The sequence below is a fragment of the Dendrobium catenatum genome, unplaced genomic scaffold, assembly GCF_001605985.2.
Source record: "Dendrobium catenatum unplaced genomic scaffold, ASM160598v2 fragScaff_scaffold_1148, whole genome shotgun sequence".
NCBI lineage: Eukaryota > Viridiplantae > Streptophyta > Magnoliopsida > Asparagales > Orchidaceae > Dendrobium > Dendrobium catenatum.
In genome coordinates, this window is record NW_021319610.1 from 62,670 (window position 1) to 88,446 (window position 25,777).

Here is a 25,777-nt window from a genome sequence, read left to right on the forward strand (position 1 = left end):
CCGCTGCCACTAGACTTTTGTTCTCCTCGATCGCCTGCTAACCTTGATCCTCAGAGCACTGTGGCCCGACTACGGTCCTTACAACTATCATTAGACAACTATAGCACCTTTTCTACTTCTACGCTGCCCATAAAATTAGTAAAAATTTATTATAATCAGAACACATGAATATCTATGAAATACAAAGTTGAATTTAAAATTGGACTATAATAATGACTCTTAAAATATTATTTAACTTATAATAATGACTCTAGGGCTGCAAGTGAATCAAACAATCGACGAGCTACTTGTTGTTCGATTCGATTAAAGCTCGTTCGTGATAGGTTAATTAACTAAGCAAACAAACTTGAACAATAATTTAAATACTCGATTCTAAAATAAACAAGCTTGAACACTAATGCGTTCGGCTCATTTATGTTCGCGAAAAACATCATTTGAAGTTTGTGAACAAGCTCGACATTAAGCTCGATAAGAAGCTTGATTCGTGTTCGATTTTGAACTCACGAATAAGCTTGATAAAAATAATTAATATTTGATTATAGAATTAATAAATATAAATAATATAAATAGAGCTCGACATTAAGTTCGCGAACATGCTCGATGTAATAGTTTGTTAGGAAGCTCGATAAAGCTCGTTTGTTAAGTTAATGAACACCTAAAAGTATAGCTCGTTTATAACTCGTTCATGTTTGTTTGTTTAAAGCTTGATAAACACTAAACGAACGAATAAGAACTGAACAGGAACTGAACATGAACACTCGTTAATTTAAATGAACCAAACATGAACACAAACAATAAAGCTCGAACAAACATGAACCAAACTTGAACAATCTGATATTAAATGAACACAAACATGAACACTCACATACTCGGCTCGGCTCGGTTCATTTGCAGCTCTAAATGACTCTTTATATATATATTAAAATTTTAAGGGGCATTATAATGGCAACCTTGTAGAAGAGTTGTACATGGTACAATCTCATAGATACATGATCATAGGTAAAGAAGAACTGATATGTAGGCTTAAAAAGAGCTTATATGAGTTGAAGTAGGCACCAAGATAGTGGTACAAAAGATTTGATAAGTTTATGACTGATAATGGGTATACGAAGTGCCAGACAGATCATTGTTATTTTTTCAAATATTTTGAAAACTATTATACATTCCTGCTCTTTTATGTGGATGATATGCTGATTGTATGATTTAACATAGAGAAAATAAGAGAGCTGAAGGAGTTATGAAAGAAGTTTGAAATGAAAGATTTGGGTCAAGCAAAAAAATTCTCAATGTGAGAATTAGCAGGGATAGAAGTGTGGATATACCGAAGTTATATCATGTTGAGTATGTTGAAGAGATGTTGCAGAGATTCAATATAAGTGAGTCAAAGCTAGTTTGCACTCCCTTGGGTAGTCATTTTCAGCTATCTAAAGAACAATAATTTTAATATGAAGCAGAGCAAGAACAAATGGAGATGACTTTATATGCTTCAGCAATTAGAAGTTTGAAGTATATTATGATCTATATGAGATCAGATATAACATATGCAGTTGGAGTAGTCAGCAAATTTATGAGTAACCTAGAAAAACTTTATTGGAAGACAATTAAATGGCTTCTCAAGAACTCTATAGGGACAGTTGACAAAAATCTTTACTTTGGAGATATATGGATTGATTTAAAGGGGTATGTAGATTTTGATCTTGATAGATATCTTTATGATAGGAGAAGCACAACTAGTTATATCTTTACTTTGGAAAAAATTGTAGTAAAGTTAGGTTTTCAAATTATAGAAGATTGTTGCTCTCAATAATAGAAACTGAGTATATTGCTATCACTGAGGCTAATAAGGAGATGATATGGTTGATAAGTTTTTGTCATAGCTTATCAAATGACAAAGGAATGAGAAGTTGCGTAGTAACAACATGAGTGCTATTCATCTAGCCAAGAATGTTATATTCCATACCAAGATGAAGCACATCCAACTTCGATATCATTTCTTCATATCACTTCTAAAAGATGGTAAGTTATGCTTAGAAAAGATTCATATGATTAAGAATCATGTAAACATGCTGATGAGATGGTTATAGTTGATAAACTGAAGCTATGTGTAGCTTCAGTTGGTCTTCATGAAGGAAGAGAGCAGGAGTGAGCCACACTATAAGCACTATGATTGGTGCTACAGATCAGTAGAAGGATTGTTTCCAATTCATTTTGAGTGGGAGATTGTTAGTTTTTATGGAATCCGACGTGTTGATCAATCAAGTTGTATTGTTACCTTGGACCTCAATTATATTGATTGAGCTCATCGGGGGATCCTCCTGCTGCTTGGGTTTGTGTGTTCTGCACTTGAAATTTTTTTGTATAACTGTACAATATTGTAGTGATGTGTACCTGAGTGTTACGGCACTATAGATTTTTTTTAAGGCAAATAAAGAGTAGAAAGATAGATATAGACTTAAAAAAACTTGGTTAGAAAACATTGGAAATGATCTTTCCTTATTAGATTTAAACAAAAAATTGACTTTTCATAGGATACAACGGAAAAAAAAGATTCATGTAGCCGACCCCACGTAGTGGGACAAAGGCTTGATGTTGTTGTTGTTGTTGTTGCTGTTGCTGCTTGGTTTACTTCCCGAACTCTCTCTCTCTCTCTCTCTCTAGCGTTATACATGTGATTCATGCAGATATAAACTTCAAATAAAAAGAAATATATATATATATACAGTTTGAAATTAACATCAGGTCCTTATGAGCCAATAAAAAAATTAATGTTTTATCACGCTTCAAACCAATATGAAAATGTCTAGCCATTTTAACTGATCCAAAGCAAAAGTTCTTAGTCAAATTCTTAACCAAGTTAGGATACCGGCTTTTGAAACCAAGTCAAGTTTATAAGCATAGTCGTGTTCCAAAATGATATTACACTTAAAGATATTAATCAGCACACACTTGTAATCAATGATAGAATATCATGAATAAACTAAATATTAAAGCTAGTAAGAGACTCGACGACTATTAACCTCAATATGAAGTGATCACTCAACTACACTAACTAAAACAATCAACGCTCTAAACATCAAAGTTATGCTAGGAAGCTGCTTTCTTCAATAGTTTAAAAAAAATTTACTTTTTCCACAACAACTTTATTACTACATTTATAAACTATTGCAGTCGTCTATAACGAACATCATCTTTTGAGATATTTGATCAGACTTAGGGTTTGTTTAGGATAGCTGCAGCATTTTATAAAGGCGATTGTAAAACTGATGTGAAGAAAGTAACTTTTTATAAACTACTGTGGAGAAAATAACTTTTTTAAAAACTACGATGCAAAAAGTAAAATTTTTTAAAGTAATTTTAGAAAGCAACTTCCTATCACAAAAATTTTCTAAAAGAGATGAAAAAATAATAGCTAAAACATAAATTATGATTGAGATCCAAAAAAACAAAGTAATAAAAATTTTTTTCCAAATAAAACCTTAATCAATTTATAATGTCTTATGCACTAAGACACCAAAACTATACCGTTGAAACATTGAACGTTAGTCGAGTCTCTTCATGAAATGTTTGCTTCAATTCCTCCCTATGAGAAATCCTCGACGTTAGATTAGTGAAATCAATCTTCATCATACTATAAAATAAATAATCTGAAAGAAAATATTTTACAATCATTAGATGATATCATACAATATTTACTATATTCAATTAATTATGCGTAGTCAATGAGGCTGAATTCTTAACAAATTAAATTAACACATGAGAATTCACCCTCTGATTGCTTATGCAGCTTCTTCTAGGGCAAATTTTTAGAAGAAACATGTAATATATGAGAATTATTCATAACAGCGTGGTTCGAGAGAAATTCAGAATGAAGCACATACGTCAGAACGTGTGTACGGTGCAATTAGAATGCGCCGAACAGTTCGGCACACCAACTGGCACATTCTTGAATGCGCCGAACTGCAGGTGTGCCATGTTTTCCGGGAAAAATTGTCGCAAGCGGGGAACCATATCTGAAAAATGCGGTTGATAGCTGCTTGCCGATGCGAAATTAATTGAGTACCTAGTGAAAATAAATGATTTGGCTGTCTGTTGGAGCAAAACTTTGGCTTAATAGGAAAAATTATTCTGTCAGGTTAGCTGACGTAGAGCTACATCAGGTAGCTTATAATATGTCGCCACGTGCACTTGCTCTTTGCCGCGCGGCCCGACGACTCGACTCGGACCGAATTCGGGTACTATGTTCGCATATTGCTCGGTATTGCTAGGTATTACTCGGTATTGCTTGGCAATAACGAGAAATACTGCTATGTAAAGACCAATACCGAGCAATACCTAAAAGAACTCGGTATTGAACTCAGTATTGCTCGGTATTAGTCTTCACATAATAGTATTTTTCATATTTGTCGAGCAAAATAGACCAATACCTAGCAATACCGAGCTAAGCAAACTCCCGGGTCCGTTCCGGGTCGGGTCGTCGGGCCGCGGGGAAAAGAGTAAGTGCACGTGGCGACATATTATAGGCTACCTGATGTAGCTCTACGTTAGGTAACTTGACAGAATAATTTTTCTTATAGCCCCTTATATTGGAGAGGAGCTTCACAGAAGCATTTTAACAGGAGTTGGCTCTCGAGTTGTAGAACATAAGGGTTTTTTTTTTTTAAGTATCATAACATAATTATAATATTTTATTTATTAAATTATCTTCATATAATTTTCTTTATATATATATTATTTCATAAAATTTTATTATATTATATTAATTATATTAATTTCATAAAATTTTCTAAATAGTTATGAAAAAGTTTTAATTGTGAAAATTTTTTGATTATTCATTAAAAATTGAAACAAATAAATAAAAAAATATATAAATACCATCTTTTGGATTAAATTCCGAAAGAAGAGAGAATTCTTCTTCCGCACGACCCGAACGTAATCTATAAAATACCTGCGAGAGGATACTTGCCCAAGCTATTATGGGTTTATAATATATAGAGAGAATGTGTATAAATGATTTAAATATCATTACAAAATATATGCTTAAATGCTCCATATCTCTATTTTATTGTAAAGAAGCATCCCTAAAGCATTGAAGCACTCATAAATCTAGCATTAAGGAATGTATGAATTTGTGAAATAATGTAGGCCCACAAGTAAGAGTTGCCAACAAATAAAACTGATGCTAAGGCTCATCCTGCTTATGACTCACAATAAATAATTTAAGCAAGATCAACAACTTTAGACTTATTTCACTTCCTAAATTACACCATAATTAATAGGACAAAATTCAAATAGAAACATAAAAATCTCCCTTCAATTAATTTCCTATAGTAGTTTTTGGATGCAAGGCTATCAAATTTGGAAATAAATATTTAATAATATATTCTCTTATATGGAGTAACTTTTTACTACATTAGAAACAAGTTGCTTTCTTAAAATCTCATTACCTCTTTCCTCAAGCCTAAGAACCATGCAGCCATTATAAGCTATTATTTATGGCATCTTAGCATATTAAATATGAAAGAAGAATAAAAATATAACAATGGAGTAACATTACAATTTTTTATGAAACTCACAAATCATTTATAATAAATGGCTACATATAAATCTAACGAATCATTCATAATTCATGAAATCATTACTTCTGTTGCGTCCTCGGCAATAGAGAAATATAATATTTAACGTCTTAACTTTATACAAAAATCCGGCACGCAATAAGATAAGAGAGAGGGTGTTTCATTTATAGGAGACACCAAGATTTTTACGTGGAAAACCCCTGAAAAGGATGAAAAATCACGCGGCCTATCCCAGTTTGAATGAATCTACTAGTATTATAGTTGATTACAAATGAGACCCTTCATTGGGGAAGGCCTTAGCTTGATGTACATCTTATAGATCGAGTACATTACATGGTGGGAATACAAAGAATCATTGTTGACGTGTTCGTTTGGTCAGAAGGACCATAGTCTGGTGACGGAGGTCAGACCGTAGTCGATGGGCAACGAAGGTCAGAAGGACTGTAGTCGGTGGGCGACGTAAGTCAGGAGGACCATAGTCGGTTGGCAATGGAGGTCGGAAGGACTGTAATCTGTGGGTGACGTAGTCAGAATGATCGTAGTTGACTGGCGACAGAGGTCGAAAGGACTATAGTTGGTGGGCAACGTAAGTCGGGAGGATCGTAGTCGGTTGGCGATGGAGGTCGGAAGGAGTATAGTCGGTGGGCGACGTAAGTAAGAAGGACCGTAGTCGGTGGTCGACGGAAGTTGGAAGGATTGTAGTCGGTGGGCGACGGAGGTCAGAAGGACTATTGCCTGACGATGAAGGTCAGAAGGATGGCGTCAGGTAGAAACTTGGCGACACTTGGAGTTCAGGTGAAACTCCGGCGTCACTTAGAGTTCAGGTGAAACTCCGACGTCACTTGGAGGTCTGGCGGAATTTCGGCCTCACTTAGAGGTTGGGCGGAATTCTGGCCTCACTTGGAGGTCGGGCAGAATTTCGATGTCACTTGGAGGTTGGGCAGAATTCTGGCATTGCTTGGGCGGAGTTTCAGCGTGACTTGGAGGTCGGGCAGGATTCCAGCGTCACTTGGAGTTCGAATGAAAATCCGGCATCACTTGGAGGTCAGGCGAAATTCTTGTTTCACTTGGAGATCGGATGAAACTCCGGTGTCACTTGGAGGTAGGGCGAAATTTTGGCTTCAATTGGAGGTCATGCGGCATTCCAGCGTCACTTGGATGTCGGTGAAATTCCGGCATAACTTGGAGGTCGGGCGGATTTTCAGTGTCACTTGGAGGTCGGGCAAAATTCAGGCGTCGGGCAGAATTCCAGCATTGCTTGGGCGGAGTTTCAGCGTCATTGGAGGTCGGGCGGGATTCCAGCGTCACTTGGTGGTCGGGTGAAATTCCGGTGTCACTTGGAGTTCGGATGAAACTCGGGGGTCACTTGGAGGTCGGGCGAAATTCTGACGTCACTTGGATGTCGGGCAGAATTTCGACGTCACTTGGAGTTTGGATGAAACTCAGGCGTGACTTGGAGGTCGGGCGGAATTCTAGGGTCACTTAGAGGTCAGGCGGAATTCCAACGTCACTTGGGGGTTAGGCAGAATTCTGGCGTCGCTTGGGCGGAGTTTCGGCGTCGGGCGGAACTCCGGTGGTGGTCGAGGAGTTTCTTCCCTTCTATCCTTCTTTTCTTCTTGTCATCTTCTTCTTGCTTCTTGCTTGGACCCCCTCTCAAGAGAAATGAGAGGTCTATTTATAGATTTTTGGAGTGGCATGAACCGTAAATAGATGAGAGATCAAGGGTAAATGGGAAGTTGTTGGATAGACTACCGATATTGAATCCCTTGATCGTGCACCGTTTGCCAGACATTTGAAGGTCTTAATGATATCAAAATTCAACGATCTTGAGCTCGTTCGATTCATCTCGTCGAGCCGCTCGATTCAAATATAAGCTCGTTATGTTTGAAAACCGTTTGGTAACTCAAATTATGGTTCGAACTTTCCAACAGCTCTTCTAGTCATTGATTTGGACTCATTTGGGCTCGGATTGAGTCGAATTTGGTGTCGTTGAGTTTGTATTTTCCAGACGCTCAGTTTGACTGTAAGTTCGCTTAAATCAGAGTTCAGGTGATCCTGGATTTATTTTTTGAAGTTTCCGGCTTGATTTTGCCTCGAGATTCGTGCCCGATTAAGATAATTTTTTGATGATATATCAACTTCAATGCATGAAAATGCATGCAAGTAGAGTTGAATGCGCCTTGAACGGTTCGTAGAATTGCAGGCGGAGCGGACGCACAAAATGCACCGATGTGTTAGGCGCATTCAAAGAATGCACCGAACAGTTCGGCGTATTCAAAGAACGCGCCATTAGGTTCGGCGCATTCAAAGCTAATCAGGCTCACGCATTCTTTTAATGCACCGTATTGTTCTGCGAATTCGTTGTATTTTAAACTATCTCCCAATCACGCTTCTTCCCCTAAAAATCTAAAATCGACGTCAAACACGCTGCTTTTGAAAATTTGGCCCTTCTTCTATTCCAATCCCTTTAATTTCTTAGAGATGAATTGATCTTATATTAAGGGTTCGTTTGGGACGGCTTTTTTATTGCTTTCTAAAACGGAGTTTTAGTACAATTTTTTTTTTATTTTTGTACTAAAACTCCGTTTTAGAAAGCCATAAAAAAGCCGTCCCAAACGAAGCCTAAGGCTTTAAGTACTTGTTTACATAAGTTTAGAAAAACAAGGAATGGAAATATCAAAAAATGATATAATAGTATGATAATCTGATATGAACTCGACATAATTTTTTTTTGTTGACTTCATTAAATTATGTTAGATTTAAATTTAAAACTTATGACTAAAAATTTAGAATCAGGTTCAGATTGACACGAAAACCTAATTTCAACTTAAATTTGACCTAGTTATTATTTAGGTTCAAATTAAACATGACATATTAGGTTTAAACTCGTTCTATTCTAGTTAAGTAAGCCAAGTTTAATGAAAAAAATTTATAATCTATATAATTAGCAGATAGAGTTCAAATTAGATTTGTTCGAGTAAAGTTGAGTCTAAATCAAATATTTTCATCGGTATAAAAAAACTAGTCTATGTTCGAGTCAAAAAGTTTCAGATCATATCAACAATTTTATCATCATACTATTTTAAAACACGACTCATGAGCATTACAAGTCATGATCTAATAATCAAGGTTTTGAAAACAGGAACGGAAGAATGAGAGGTTCACGGTTCGGCGAGCAAGATTCTCTCATTTCCGAGATGGATTTGAGTCTCTTGATGAAATGAAAATATTAAAGATTATTAATCTTTCACTTGATGAGCCTGAATTAGAAGCTATGATATTTATTGAAGATGATATGGAAGTTCAAAGACAAACCAATGAAGAAGATAATTATATCATTCCTTCTATTGAATAGTTGAAACTTCATGTGCTAGATAATTTATGTTTATGCTTTTGTTGTTGTACTAGACATTTAATGCTTACTTATATTTTGATATTATAAGCTACAAGGCTACAAATGATGTTGTTGTCATTTTTTTTGTAATTTCAAATATTATGTTTTGATTGCTTTCTTAATTTTTATGTATGATTTATAAATTATAATGTCGTGTCCGCGTCGTACTCGTATCTTGTATTTTGAAGAACTGACGTGTCCCGTATCCGTATCGTGTTGTATCTGTGTCGTCGAATCCGTATTGGTGCAACATAGCTTTAGACTTATTTCACTTCCTAAATTACACCACCAATAAATAGGACAGTATCCAAGTAGAAACATAAAAATCTCCCTTCAATTAATTTCCTATTGTAGTTTTTGGATGTAAATATTTAATAATATATTCTCTTATATGGAGTAACTTTATGGAGTAACTTTTTACTACATTTGAAACAAGCTACTTTCTTAACTTCTCATTACCTCTTTCCTCAAGCCTAAGAACCATGCAGCCATTATAAGCTATTATTTATGGCATCTTAGCATATTAAATATGAAAGAAGAATAAAAATATAACAATGGAGAAACATTACATTTTTTTTATAAAACTCACAAATCATTGATAATAAATGGCTACATATAAATCTAACATCGAATTATTGATAATAAATGAAATCATTACTTCTGTTGCGTCCTGGAATGTTCGCGGCGATAGAGAAATATAATATTTAACGTCTTAACTTTATTCGAAAATCCGGCACGCAATCAGATAACAGAGAGCGTGTTTCATTTATGGGAGACATCAAGATTTTTACATGGAAAATACCTCTGAAAAGGGGAAAAAATTACGTGGCCTAACCCAGTTTGAATGAATCCACTAGTATTACAGTTGATTACAAATGAGACCTTCCTTGGGGGAAGGCCTTAGCTTGATGTACATCTTATAGAGTATATTACATGGTGAGAATACAAAGAATTATTGTTGATGTGTTCGTTTGGTCAAAAGGATCATATTTGGCGGGCGACGGAGGTCGGAAGGATTGTAGTCAGTGGTCGACGTAAGTTAGGAAGACTGTAGTATATTGGCGACGGAGGCCGGAAGGACTGTAATCGGTGGGCGACGTAAGTCAGGAGGACCGTAGTCGAGTGGCGATGAAGGTCGAAAGGACTATAGTCGGTGGGTGACGTAAGTCAGGAATACCGTAGTCGGCTGGTGACGGGGGTTGGAAGGACTATAGTCGGTGGGTGACGTAAGTTAGAAGGACTGTAGTCGGCGGGCGACGGAAGTTGGAAGGATTGTAGTCGATGAGCGATGGAGGTCAGAAGGACTGTTGTCTGAGGATGAAGGTCAGAAGGATGGCGTCAGGAAGAATCTTGGTGACGAGCGGAGGTCCGGCGTCGGGTAGAAGTTATACGTCAGTTGGCGACCGAGGAGAACTCCGGTGTTAGATAGTATTTGAGCAGAACTCCGACATCACTTGGAGTTCGGGGGAAAATCCGGCGTCACTTGGAGGTCGGGCGGAATTCCGGCGTCACTTGGAGGTCGGGCAGAATTCTGGCCCCACTTGGAGGTCAGGCAGAATTCCGGCGTCACTTGGAGGTCGGGCAAAATTCTGGCTTCACTTGGAGGTTGGGCAGAATTCCGGCGTAACATTGAGGTCCGAAAGAATTCCGGCGTCACTTGAAGGTCGGGCAGAATTCCGGCGTCGCTTGGGCGGAGTTTCGGTGTCCCTTTGAGCCTTGGAGGTCGGGCAAGGTACGGCGTCACTTGGAGTTCGGATGAAACTCCTACGTTACTTGGAGGTCAGACAGAATTCCCGTGTCAATTGGAGTTTAGATGAAACTCCGGTGTCACTTGGAGGTCGGGCGGAATTCCGGCATCACTTGGAGGTCGGGCGGAATTCCGGCGTCACTTGGAGGTCGGGCAAAATTATGGCGTCACTTGGGCATCGGGCAGAATTCGGGCGTCGCTTGGGCGGAGTTTCGATTTCACTTGAAGGTCGGGCGGAATTCCGGCGTCACTTGGAGTTCGGATGAAACTCCGGTGTCATTTGGAGGTCGGGCAGAATTTCGGCGTCACATGGATGTCGGGCGGAATTCTGGCATCACTTGGAGTTCGGATGAAACTCCGGCGTCACTTGGAGGTCGGGCGGAATTCTGGCGTCAGTTAGAGGTTGGGCGGAATTCCGACATCACTTGGGCGTCGGGAAAAATTCCGGCATCGCTTGGGTGGAGTTTCGGCGTCGGGCGGAACTCCGGTGGTGGTCGAGGATTAGTTTTTTCCCTCATATCATTCTTTTCTTCTTGTCTTCTTCTTCTTGGTTCTTGCTTGGACCCCCTCTCTCAAGAGAAATAAGGGGTCTATTTATAGATTTTTGGAGTGGCATGACCCATAAATAGATGAGAGATCAGGGGTAAATGGGGAGTGATTGGATGGATGGACGATATTGAATTCCTTGATTGTCCACCGTTCGTCAGACATTTGATGGTCTTAATGATGTCGGAATTTGGCAATCTTGTGCTCGTTCGATTCGTCTCGTCGAGTCGCTCAATTCGACTATAAGCTCGTTATCTTTGAAAATCATTTGGTAACTCAAATTGTGGTTCAAACTTTCCAACAGTGCTTCGGGTCCTTGATTTGGGCTCGAATTCAGTCGAATCTAGTGTCGTTGAGTTCGTATTTCTGAGATGCTCAGTTTGATTGTAAGTTCGCTGAAATCGGAATTCAGGTGATCTTGGATTTAATTTTTGAAGTTCCGGCTTGATTTTGCATCGAGATTCGTGCCCGATCAAGATAAATTTTTGATGATATATCAACTTCAATGCATGAAAATGCATGCAAGCTGAGTTGAATGCGCCTTAAACTGTTCGGAGTATTGCAGGCGGAGTGGATGCACAAAATGCACCGATGCGTTAGGCTCATTCAAAGAATGCGCTGAACCGTTCGGCGAATGTGCAATTAGGTTCAGCTCATTCTTTGAATGCGCCAATCAGGCTAGCACATTCTTTGAATGCGCCGTACTGTTATTCAAATTTGTTGTATTTTAAATTATCTCCCAATCACGTTTTTTCCCCTAAAAAATCTAAAATCGACGTCAAACACGTTTCTTTTGAAAATTTGGCCCTTCTTCTATTCCAATCCCTCTAATTTCTTACAGATGAATTGATCTTATATTAAGGCTTTAAGTACCTGTTTACATAAGTTTAGAAAAACAAGGAATGGGAATATCAAAAAATGATCTAATACTATGATAATCTGATATGAACTCAACATAATTTTTTTCGTGGACTTCATTAAATTATGTTAGATTTAAATTTAAAACTTTTGACTAATTAAATTTAGAATCAGGTTCAAATTGACACGAAATCCTAATTTCAACTTAAATTTGACCTAGTTATTATTTAGGTTCAAATTAAACATGACATATTAGGTTTAAACTCGTTCTATTCTAGTTAAGTAAGCCAAGTTTAATGAAAAAAAATTATAATCTATATAATTAGCAGATAGAGTTCAAATTAGATTTGTTCGAGTCAAGTTGAGTCTAAATCAAATGTTTTCATCGGTATAAAAAAACTAGTCTATGTTCGAGTCAAAAAGTTTCAGATCATATCAACAATTTTATCATCATACTATTTTAAAACACTACTCATGAGCAATACAAGTCATGATTTAATAATCAAGGTTTTGAAAACAGGACCGGAAGAAGGAGAGGTTCACGGTTCGACCGGTCGAACCGGATGATGTAATAAATAATAATATTATTAAAATCATAAATAAACCCTAAACCTAGGATTTATTAAATACCACCATTCACCGGATGATTTAAGGAATTCAATGATTTCTCCTTCTCATAATTCTTGAATCCTCCAAAAATAAAAATGCAAATAATTTATCAAATGTAACAAGATTTAATGATTTTAATGTGAAACAGTTTTCAGATTTTAGTACTCTCAAATTTGTCTATGATTTTACATGGTTTACTAAATCCTAATTGTAGCCAAACAATGCATGTGAGAAATGGTGAAGGTGATTTACATACGAACTTAGGCTTCGTTTGGGACGGCTTTCTTATTACTTCTCAAAGCAACTTTTTAGTATAAAAATTTTCTTTTTTGTACTAAAAAGTCGCTTTAGGAAGCAGAAAAAAGCTGTCCCAAACGAAACCTTAATAGGAACAATTTTAAGAAATGCTTAAGTGATCCAAATTCTAGAACCTAACTTGGAACCTAAGATGCCCTACAGCTACATCACTTTTACATAGCCATCACATATATTACTCATTAGGAAAATCATAAATTAAGCATGCAGTGAAATGTCTCTAAGGCTTAAAAACGTTGCTCTAAGCAGTTGCCAATCCAAAAAAAAAAAACAAAGATTGTCTCAATGAAATGACCCAAAGGGTTGCCAATCTAAAAAAACAAAGATTTTGGTGGAAAGGAAACATTGAAACACAAACACAGGAGTGAAATTTCAATTTCCACCATCAAACAAGAAAACTCATCAAGATTCACAACCTACCGTCGGTTGCAAAAAGGAGCAAGGAGAAGTGCATGAAAATTAAAAAACTCACAGTGGGTAGGAGTGAAGAACTTGACCAAGAGAAGGAAGCCTTTAATGAGTTCGATCAGCTTCGTCGCTCCGGCAAAACAACACCTTCCGTCAGTCTTCCGTTCGTCCCGTCTAAGAGGAGTCGCACGCCTGGAGGAATCGCGAACAAATGAGGAGAATAGGGTTTGACGGTTTGTATTTGTTTTGTTATAACTTATAAGCTCCCCTATCTCTAAGCCATTTGATTAAATCGGTCGGCTAAAAAATGGTTTTACTCGAACCGGCCGATTTTTTTAAATGAGACCGATTTTCCGGTTCGACGGTCTAACCGGCGGTTCAAACGGTTCTTGCCAGGTTCTCTGCTGTGGCGATTCTTAAGCAACCCATAACCGGCCGACCAACCGGTTCGCGGTTAACCCGGTTGAACCGGCCGGTCCGATCCGATTTTAATAACGTTGTTAAAAATACACAGAGTAGTGATAACAATGTCTTTACCACTACTCTTTTTTATTAGCCCACCCTCTACAACAAAGTTATGCAGCTCATTTTGGTTTGTAAGTTGGGGCTTTGACTATTTAGGCTTTGTTTGGGGCGGCTTTCTTGCAGCTTCTTAAAACAACTTTCTAGTAAAAAATTAAATTTTTATACTAAAAAATTATTTTAAGAAGCAGTAAGAAAGCCGTCCCAAATAGAGTCTTAATAAAGAGATATTGTATTCAAAATTCATGTGTATGATATACGTATAAATTTAACTTAATGGCTCAAATATCTAAAATTAAAAAAATTAGAATTTGTGGTTTATTTATTTAGTACAAATTTTTTCTTTTTTTATTTTTAAATTATAATTATAATTCTATTTTAATTGTGAATTCTCATTAATTTTAAATTTTTTTGGGTTAGAAAATTATTTTTATAATAAATTTTAAAATTTTATTTTTTTTCTAATATATTTATAATCATCCTTAATTCCTTATAAAAAGATGTAGCATCTATTTCAAACAAGTTTTATATTGAAAAAAATTTTGATTAGAACACTTCTAACGGAATTTTCTCTAAAAATTTTGAAATACATACTCATATTTTATTGAGATATTCTCATACTTTTTTTTTTTAATATTTTCTCATCTAAAACCAACGGCTGGGAGAGATTACTTGTAGAGTCGGGACGCAGCTTTTCATCTAAACTTCAATCACGTGAAAATATCTAAATTTTTTCTCTTTTGTACACAACCTGTATTAAAAAAAAAAAAACTTATTAGAGTCTGAACAACGTAAGAACTCTGCGCGTAATAATTTTTCCTTAATCAGACCTTACCAATCTACAACAAATTAAGCACGACGTTTAACCTCCGCAAGCAATCTTCAGCTCTTCATGGGGGAAATGGACAAATAGCACCTGAATTTCATCAGAAGCAAAGGTTCTTACCTGTCATGTAATGCCAGACCGACCTAATATGTCCAATTTCCAGCAGAAGCGTGCTGTCATTCACATACAAAAACAAAGTTCATGAAGAAAAAGAAAGGCACAATTTATCATTAAAACTGCATAAATTTTTATATTTTATTATATAATATCTTTAATTTTTTTGAAATATTATTTTCTTGAAATATATTTCTCATTTCCCCGCGTGATGAGCCGGTGACTGTTGCAGCGCCACGCAGTCATGGCGCGGCGCCGAGGGAGGAATCGGACGTATCCCAACTTTTTTGGGTTCAGGAAATAAAGAAGGGAGAAAGAAAGACATCTGGTGTGAAACAAACCCATACAACTTCCCAATTTCCTCTTGAGAATTAGTAGAATACAAGTACCGGATCCAAATGATCTCAAAAACCACACCATAAATTTCAAATCGCGGGCTATACACACAGATAGATACACGTCTGCAGCTGCTAGCGACAGGTGACGCCGGCGACGGGCTGAAGAGGCGTCGCTGGGAGGCGAGAGGAGAAGTTACGGTATCGGAACCCATCAGCTTCATCGGCCTCTTCTTCGCCCCCTTCGTCGAAATTGAGAGCGTAGCTTAGCGGGTCGTACTTGAACTCACGGATTCCGCGGCGCGACGATTTCCCGCTCCGCGCCATGAGCCATCGATACCGTTCCTTGATGTCAGGAAGTTCACCGGCCTTCGATCTGATCCACATCGAAGACGAACGGATCAACGACGGCCCCACCACTGGCTGATCCTCGCCGGCCTCCGAAGTGCGGAAGCAGCACGAGAAGCAGTTAGCTGACCGGATCTTCTGCTTTAGCGACGGCGACGGTGGCGATGGAGATGCAGGCCACTCCATTAAAGATAGAAGATGGCAAAACAACTATAGGGCTAGGGTTTGAGAGAGAAAGATGTGAGAATTGCGGAACGAATCGGAAGTGCATGTTTTATATAGCTGCGGAGGCGAATTGGCGGATAAAGACGGAGCAGCCGAAAGGAGGCGAAGGAGGTTTGGTGTTGGGTGAAGAAACCGTGTTTCGGGAACTTTATCGACGCATCGTCTTCTCGACTATGAATGGAGTACGTTCCGGTCGCAGTGACTCCGATGGGTAAGAAGGTACCGTAACCGGTCGGTGATTGGAATTTGTAAGCAGACAAGGCGCGTAATTGTTGCCCACGGTTTTTCATCTAATATTTAAAATATAAAAAGGTTTTATTTTTATTTTTGAACTTTTGAGCAAATTAAAATTACATCATATACATCACATATACAATCTTCAAACTCAAATGATAATCAAAGCTCCCAATGAGTTTCGTAAATATTAAAAAATTAGGTACTGAACTAACCCTCAAAAAACATCAAGCAAAATTGTATTGTTCTAGCTAAGAAAACCTAAAATATGTTATGCAATCAGCTAAAATCGAGAAGATGCAAAGATGGAATAACAAAATAGATAGAAAAATAGAGAAGAATTATCTTTGTGAATATGCTTCATTGATAAGAAATATAGCTTGAGACATGTTTGTATATATGGGAGCACTTAGTTTCAAATTGGTAGCCAGTGTAACTTCTGTAAAAGGGGACTGAGTTTTGCTATGTGAAGAGAATATATGAGAAAACTTGGTGTGATGGGTGCTTGCTTATCTTATAGTTTATCATCGCCCCTCAAATTAAGTATCCTGATATTGGAGAGTTAATTTGCGATGCATTAGTTGAAATTGAGATGGAATATCAGTTGGTTGATCTTTGGACTCAATATGTTGAACTGTGATTTCCTTGGAGCATTCAGGCACTTTAGGAAAAAAATTTAGATTTTACAAACATGCATTCAAACTCTTGGAACCCACTTCAGAATACATGCAGATCTTTTTCATATGCACATATCATTTTTTAACACATTTGAAAGGGTTCAAAATTCAATAGATTAATTGACTTCTAGTTGGATTAGATCGGTTCGAACAGTACTCTGATCCTAGAGGTGTCAATATACTAACTTTGTTGGCAAATGTTGTCATCATTAAAAAGGCAAATGTAGTTTGGAGAATGCATGTTGATTATACCGGCCTTACAAAAGTTTGACCAAAAGATAAATTTTCTCTCAGTCTTATAGATCAACTCATTGAAGCCACATCTAAATATCAGATGCTGAGTTTTATGGATGCTTACTTTAATTATAATCAAATAAATGCTAATAATGTGGATGAGAAGGCAACTACTTTTAAACATGTATAAAGTGTTATATTGTTACCAATTCATTCCTTCTGAGTAGAAGAATGCCAGAGCTACATATTTATGTATCAAAAATAAGATATTCAAAGGTCTTATAGGGTGCAATATGGACGTATATGTTGATGAAATATTGGTGAAAAGCTTGAAAAACTCACAACATATCACTAATTTGAAAAAATATTTTCATTTTCTTTAATGTTAAAATATGCATCTCAAGTTGGTCAAGTGTACTTTTGGAGTCACATTAAAAAAAAATGTAGATTCATGGTCACCTATCATGGGATTAAAGCCAAACTTGAAAAGATCAAGGTGCTTAAAGATATGATTGCCCTAAAAAATATTAAAGTTGTGTAATGCCTAAATGGAGAATCACAGTTTTATCTCGCTTCTTAGCTTGCTTAGGAGATGAATATTTATCATTTTTCAATATACTAAAGGGAGCTCATACTACGAGTTTTCAATAGATAGGTGAGTGCCAGGTGGCGTTTGAGTAAATTAGAACATACTTAAATTCACCACCTTAATTATTAAGACCAATTTAAGGAGAGATATTATTCTTGAATCTAACAATTTCTCCTTATATTATAAGCTCATTTTTAGCACTAGAGAAGATTATGATTCAATGAACTATTTATTATGTTAATAACAACCTTCTAATAGAGTGGGGCACCTATTGGTAAATAAACAACATTGACCCTTATGTTATTAGCTCACAAATTATGATCATATTTCTAGTCTGCACCATTGATATCTACACCCATTTTTTATTAAAAACTCTTTTAAAAAAATAAGGTTATTTGAAAGATTAATCTATAGGTCAGAGGAAGTAAAGGAGTTTGACATCCATTTTTTTCCCAGATCAAGTAGCAAGTTACAATGCTTTTATGGTCAAATGAATCATCCTTGCATCTATTTAGCCACTTATTGTTCCTCCCTTATTTCCTCATTAGATATTATACATTATAGGGCTTCAAGAATCTTTTTTGCTATGTTTGAAATTTTGCTTGTCTCCATGTAATATAACACCTCAGAATACATACCTGCTTAAAATTTATTACAATTAATGACATCACTAAGTATAAAGCTTTGATTACAAGTCTAAGTCTTATGTAAATTTTGAACCTGGTGATTTGTATCGACTCTCACCATGTGTATTCTTAGTTTAATGGAGATTTTGATGCCCATAATTCACAACTAGTACAAAAGCATATCTTGGTGAAGATGATTCTTACTCATATAAAGAAACATTAGATCGTCCACATATTATGGGAGTAGAACACCTGAGTTTATGCCCTATCTAGGCTTGCTACAATAATGATTGGAGATCCTTCCAATAGAAGGTTTATAAAAGAGACACTTTTCAAGCTTCTAAGGTCATTGAGTAATACAATCCATTAATAAATTAGGAGAGGCCCCTCTTAGATCAACCACTTCACATCTGTCTTAAAAAATGGAACATTGATTAAATCCCAACTATTAACACATGCCTCCCAAAAGAAGTAACCAAATTTATCGTCATCAGTGAAAATTGTAGAAATAGGTATTGTCTAGATCATTTCTCAATATCTCCCACCATTAGAAGTTGATTAAACACAAAGGTAGGTCCATTCAGGAATACATGGAGAACATCTAGGAAGAAGGGACCTCACCCTCAAGATCATACAAAGGTTCCATTGGCTCACCATAAAGTAAGATGAATTAAATTTATGAGAAAGTGCGATAATTATCAATTCCATTCCAACCTCCATACACTAGCAATAGAACTCTCATCCTTCCAATGCACTTAGCCTTTTGCGTAGTGGGTATTGATATCATGGGGCCATTTCCCATTACCGCCAAATAATGAAACTTCTTCATTATGTTCATTGCCTAATGTTGACCTTGATTTTGCCCAAATTCACGGTCAAAGAGTTTGACTTTGTCAAATTGACCCAGACAAACCCTAAGACCCTCTCCAATGGGTTCAGTGAGTCGAGTCGAGTCTGTTGAGCCCTGACTTGGACCCTGGGTCAACCCAGTTGACCAAGTCAACCATGGTTGACCAATTTGAACCCTTTTGAGCCTAAAGTCAATTCTAAATTAATTTCTTTGATTTCATGGCTCAATCCCTTATCCCCTTGACCCCACTTGACTGGTTTGACCAATTCAAACGTGGACTTGGTCAACCATGGGTCTTAATAGGTCTTAATCACCTATTTAAGTGAAATTAAGGCCCATTTATTGCCTAATTCAATTCCCCTTCGTTTAAAATTCAAAACCACAACCTAATTCCCTCCTTTTCCCTCCTAATTCACTGAGATCTTGATCCTAGTCGTTGATCATATGATTAGGAGCCTTAAATACCAAAAATTAGGTCCAATTTAAGATCTTTTTCCAAAATCTCTTGCACCCAGCCTCAAAACGATTTGAGACTTCGGGTGAGAGTTCCTGGAGAGTTTCCCCACCTTCGCCGACCAGATCCCGGCCGTTCAAGGCCGCCGCCGACGAGATTCCAGCGAACCCGAGAGCTTGGAACTTCCAGTTTGTTTTGCGTGCGATCTAGGAGTCGAGAGCTCGTGATTTCTTCTACAACTAGGAGCGTGGACAGTCGACAAGTGCAACAAGCCAGAAATTCCTCGATTTCATCGAGTATTTTCGGTATAATCCTAAACCCTAGTTAGAACACATAAGGTTAATTAGCATTTGATTAAGTGCGTTTTAGACCCTGTTTTTCATCCCCCACGAATGCTCTTCGCTATTAGATCCTAGATCTAAAGTTTTGTTTGATTTCATTCACTCAATCGAGAGAAATCGACAAAAAACACCCATAGGGCGTCAGACGGGCTGTGTATGCCCTTCGCGCCGTTTGAGCCGTTGATTCCCAGATCAACGGCTCTGATCACGGGATCCCGCGATCTCTCCTAACCGCGGATCTGCTCCCGTCGTTCGGCGCTCGGTTCGGCACGATCTCAGCCATTGGATCGTTTCAACAAACGATCGGATGGCACGGAGCCGCGTCCGACGTGGCTAAGTGGCCGCAGTACGCGGGCCATGATTGCGGCATGATCGCCGCAATCATTGGCTGGCGGCGCAATGATTGGCCCGCATTCCTAGAGCCCATAGGACGCTGCCACGTGGCGCACTCAGCCGCCGCCGACTTTTTTAAATTAAAAATTGATTTTAAATTTATTTTTAAACATATTTTAAACCTGAAATCTTCAAAAATTTATTTTGTCCGTTTTTGACGTATAATACCTCGTTTTGTCTGTATTTTCATTATTACTAAAACAGTAAAATAACCTTATTTTTATTTTATTTAAATTATTATTTTAGTATTATTATTATTATATTGTTATTTAATAATTATTTATATTAATTACTATTAGTTTAAGTTATTATTTTGCTGTTTAAGTTTTATTTTATAATCATTACTATTATTAATATTTATTATCATAATATATAGATATATATTTCCTAATATATTATTATGATAATTATTTATTTAAATTATTTTTTTTACAATTGCCATAATTATTAATATTCTAATAGTTTGATTTTTTTTTCTTATGATTATTATAATTATTTTTGAGATTATTTTTAATTATATTTTACTATTTTCTATAATTATTTATTTTTAACTATCCTTTATTGATTTAAGCTTCCAAAATCCATAACCTCCTCGTTTCAAATCCGCTGTCGACGCACAGCACCTTGTTTTGGGGGGGGGGGGGGGGTGAATTAGTGGATGGTTGAGTCCCAACCATACGCTAATCCCTTCATTAGGTGTTTTCATTTTCTTGTTGTTCGTAACTTGCATGTGTAGGTTGCACCACGAGCAATTAGCTTAGGCTCTCCTAGATTTAAGGACATGGCGTGTTTATTTTGTTTATGTATTCCCTTACATTTTTTACCTTGAGAGTTAGATAAAACATCACTCTTAACTCCTATAACGCAGTGACACCCTAAGGACAATAATTAAGGACACGTCTAGCGAACTTGGAAGTTTTTTAGGAGCTAGGATATATCCCGAATTGACATAAAAATCTCAAAACTGAAACTTAGTGACATCATAAGCTTCTCATAATTTTCTAGGAATTTTTAGGGCTTGTTAGACCCCTTAGTTAACCAACCCTAATTAATCTGCTAAATAAGGCCACGAGATCTTCCGAAATTTACAATAAATACATTTTAGGTCAGAAAATTACCCATAATATCTCAAACTGACCAGAATCTGATCCTTGACATTAGATAAATAGGGATCCCTAGTTTGACTTTAGGTTGACCCCTAATTTAACCATAGGTGAAATTTACCATTTTGCCCCTAATAATTCATTAAAAATTATTAAAAATCCTAAATTTTCTCCAAACACTTGGGAACACTTTCTCTGGTCATTCTTGACCTTTGGGGGTGATTCTAATCTGTTTGGAGCTGGTTTGGATCAAAACCATAAAATGAGTCATTTATTAGGAAATTTAGAAATTCCCTTAAATACCCTGAATTTAGAAAATCCATAACTAATTATAGAAAATTCTAAATTAGGTAAACTCACTTGCATTAGACTCCAATTAGGGTCTAGTATTTATTAAAAATCTTAGGTTTCCATAAAATGACCTAGATTAGAAAGTCAACTTTTTGGTCAATTGTAGTTCATTTAGGGCCCGAAACTTAGAAAATTCATAACTTTACCTAGAAAACTCCGATTCCAGCCTACTACCTGTCTAACTACTCGTGTTAACGTCTAGTATTTTCCTAAGGTGATAGGAGACCCAAACCTAGCCTCTTTCCTATAGTGACTTTTTGGGTCCTTAGTCTAGTTCCTATGAGGACTCGGAACTTTCTAAAATTGGCTAATGCAATTTAAACTTCAAATATGAATACCATAAGCTCTTAAAATTGATCAACAAACTGAAATAATTAAAATGGACCTAATTCATTAATATTTGAATTTCAATTAAAATATCCTTTTCAGACCCCAAACATACCTGAACTCTAGATAACTTTAACTAACCATTCAACTTAGGATCTATCCAAACCACACAAGCCTTACACACACATAGAATTGTTTGCTAGGGCACCACTTCTAGATGTAGGTCAGACCACTGAGTTTTATTTTTTCTGCTGTGTGCTAGAGCTTTTCGTGGTTTTCATTGCATGATGTTTGAAAATTACAGACATATTTGCTTACTTTTTCTGCACTCTGTGGATGATGTGATGAGCGCTAGATTTACCCCTAGATTAGGAACGTCATATATATGTATATATACACTGTTATTCCGTGCAGGTGGCCATGCTCACGCTAATAAAAGGGGGGGGGCATCGTTATGATTTATAATACTATCTTATGCAGGTGCTTGCTCAGCCCCCCTAAATAAATGAGGGATAAATAAAAATAATTATAACTGCACAGGTGAAGCTGCTTAGCCCTCATAATTAAGAGCATGGCTTGGCACAGGGTCAATGGTTTGAGCATTTTTATTTCCATATATAACTTCTTGTGATTTTTACTAGGATAACCATGCAGGGAGTCTAGAATTTTCTTCTTAAATGAATGTAATATTTATAAAATATGTTAAGAGTTATGAAAATGGTCTTTAAGTGTGGATATTCTTATCCCACTTGAATCCCAAAAGAAGAAGACATCTTTATAGGGGAGAGTCTTCTTTCATTTGGGAGATCGATTGGGATGGCTTTAGATATCTAAAGAGAAAAGGCAATGCCCCATATCAAGGGGGAATTGTCTCTTCGTTTAGATATTCAATCCACGATGGATCCAAGGAGTCCAAGGAGGAGAAATCCAAGGAGTCCAAGGAAGAGAGATCCAAGGATTCCAAGGAGGAGAGTTCCAAGGAGTCCAAGGAGAAGAAGACACCCAGAAGACTGAAGACCAATATCCCACTCAAAGTCATTTGCGTCTGTCATAGGCTTAGAAATCCGGGTTATTGGCAGTGGTGCCCGGCCACTTTACTTTCTGCATATATGGGTTGTAATAAGGGAAATTTGCCTATGGCCATTTAGTTGATTATTTTTGGATTTATATTGATGTGTTTACCTGATTGCGCAGTGAAAATTGTCTGCTTTTCTTAGATTTCTTTTCTTGCATGCCGATTTTGTTTTCGCATGAATTTCGTTAGGCTCTTTAAGGACTACAAAATCTTTTCTACTTATAACCAGAATTTAATATTTAAGTTTTAAAAAACATAGAAACCTAACGAACCTAGGGAATTACCGGAATCGTCCGGAGTCGCATGCATATTATTGCATTTCTTCTTTCCTTGCTATAAGACATCTCCCTGCCTGCGGGTAGAGTCCGGATAATCTGGCCTATGAGGATGAAGTACCGGACCTAGGGAGACACAGTCTTTTCTAAAAATTTATTTTTTATAAGCCTATTTTTAAGATTCTATAGCATTTATGAGCTGACATTTCAACTAGCATGCATTGCATTAGTAACCAACTAAATAAAATTTAATTGCATTAGTTAGGAGCATCTGACCCACATAAGTCCAGAACCACTTAGGAAATTCTCTAGATGTCGGTCCTATTTCCAATAACTGTACCACCCACCTATCTTTCATAACTGACTTGATAGCATAGTTTTAAAGCGATTAGGTGGTTAGCTGGCTCCCCCAATCCAGGCCGGGATAAGTCCAGGTTTTGTACTACATTAGTTAGGACACGGGTCTTAGTGTTTCGTAGAGCACTAAGCCCAATCTAGATTTAGGATTCGAGGCTACTACACTCGGTCTCGTAGTATGCCTTAAATAGTAGGTAGGTCCCTTCCTTTCAGGGACTATAAATCCTACTTATCCGTGTCACAGGATGACGCCACCTCCATCCTTCTCTCACGCATGTGATCAATTGCCTGATGTTTCTTTCTCTAGTTTCTCTTTAGTACCCTAGAGCCTCCGAATGCTAGTATGTATCATGTATGTTGATTCAGCCCTTCGAACCTTTCTTCCTTTTGGATAGAATTTCCTACTCTATACTCATATGCCAATCCCATTTTAGGAGAGGATAATATATAATCCTTAATCGAGAGTTTTCTCAGGCTCTGGCCTGGGATATAAATAACCACGGGGGCTTGCGCCCGTGGGAAACTCGGTCCCACATCTACTAAATCCCATTCGAACTATTGCATCGGGTGGGGGAAACCCGTGACTAAGTCGTGTATATTGCTACCCATCGGGGTGTGTTGGCGGCAGCCTCTATCCTCAATGGTTAGTAGTATGCACGATCCAATCTGTCCCTTCCAATTGACCCGTTCGCGCGGTGCTCTTTCGGAGGTCAACACCTACTTCATCAAATGGGTAAAAGCTCAACCACTTGTTACGATCACATAAGTTAATGCTAAGTACTTCATTTTAAAAAAATATAATTTGTTGATTTTACCTCCATGCAAAGATCATCATGAATAATATGACCTATTTTACCAAAATTATCTTCAAATCATTTTACAAAGGATATTCAATTAATTCACACAATTGTATTCCATCATCAGGTGAATGGGTAGACTAAAATAATAAATCAAATTATACTTAAATAACTAAAAACATACCTATACAAGGTTGGAGAATGGGCTTAAGAGCTCCCCAATATTCTTTATAGAAGTTCATGAAGGTTGTTAAACCTTTAAGAACTAGCCCGAGGCTAACTGAGAGGGGGTGAATTAGATATTTTTAAAAAAATAGAGAAAAAGAAATTCTTTTAAAAATCTTTCAAACACACATACAATAATCGAAACAATAGATACAAAAATAAGTAATTTTTACAACAATGAAATAATTTATATTTTTCAAAGACATATATAATTGTAGAAAATAATTAGAATGAATATACTAGAATTTATAGTAGTTCGTTCAACCTGACCTAAATCCACTCATTGAACACTCCCTCTCCAAGTATTTCACTAAACAGTAGAGACTCTCCTTTTACTCTTACAACAAGGTGGAAAATCCAGTACAGACGTTGTTTCACCAACCCGGTGCGATAGAGAACCGTGACTCTTTTACAGGCATAGAACATCAACTCTATTTTCACCCTCTAGGTGAGGGTTAGAGAACCACAACTCTATTTTATCCTTTTAGGTGATGGTCATAGAACCATAACTCTATCTTCACACTCTAGGGGATAGTCAGAGATCCACGATCTTTATTGAAGAACTTATTCTCTGGAGCCATAGAGAATCCAGGTAGACGCTTGTAGATACTAAACAAGATTCTTGCTTGGAGCAACATTTTGAATATCTCCACAAAATCTCCATCTTCTCTCACAAAGCTCTGCTTCTTCTCTTCCTCAAGACTCTCTCTTCTGAAGTCTCAATAGTCAAATATTTTTTAATGAAAGTATTATAAAATCTTAAGTAATGGGCTTCAAGAAATCCTAATTTTCAAGAGTTCCGTCTTCTGTTCGTATAATACAATATATGTATCGTACCTTATGATCAGTATAATTTAAACTCATCCAGCAAGTTTATGCAGATGAATTATTCAATGTTTATGACATTTCGTACGTACAATACAATCAAAATATCATATAATATGAACCATAGAAATTTTTTATGTTCGTTTGGGATGACACTTGGGATGACTAACTTCGTATACTGTCGATCATGCAGCACTGTGGACATTGTACAGTATGATTAGTAT

The 25,777-nt window shown here is 36.9% G+C and overlaps 1 protein-coding gene across 1 annotated transcript; it reads right to left on the minus strand.

The window, feature by feature from the left end:
* Positions 1–15,262: 15,262 nt before the first annotated feature.
* Positions 15,263–15,896, minus strand: LOC110098063. The gene has a single exon (XM_020824772.2). It carries the CDS (start codon positions 15,779–15,781, stop codon positions 15,383–15,385), a length of 399 nt encoding a protein of 132 aa, XP_020680431.1. The 5' UTR covers positions 15,782–15,896; the 3' UTR covers positions 15,263–15,382.
* Between the last annotated feature and the right edge of the window lie 9,881 nt (positions 15,897–25,777).

Bases quoted from the DNA above. Each gene is read 5' to 3' on its own strand.
- LOC110098063 (XM_020824772.2), bottom strand. From the start codon at position 15,781: ATGGAGTGGCCTGCATCTCCATCGCCACCGTCGCCGTCGCTAAAGCAG.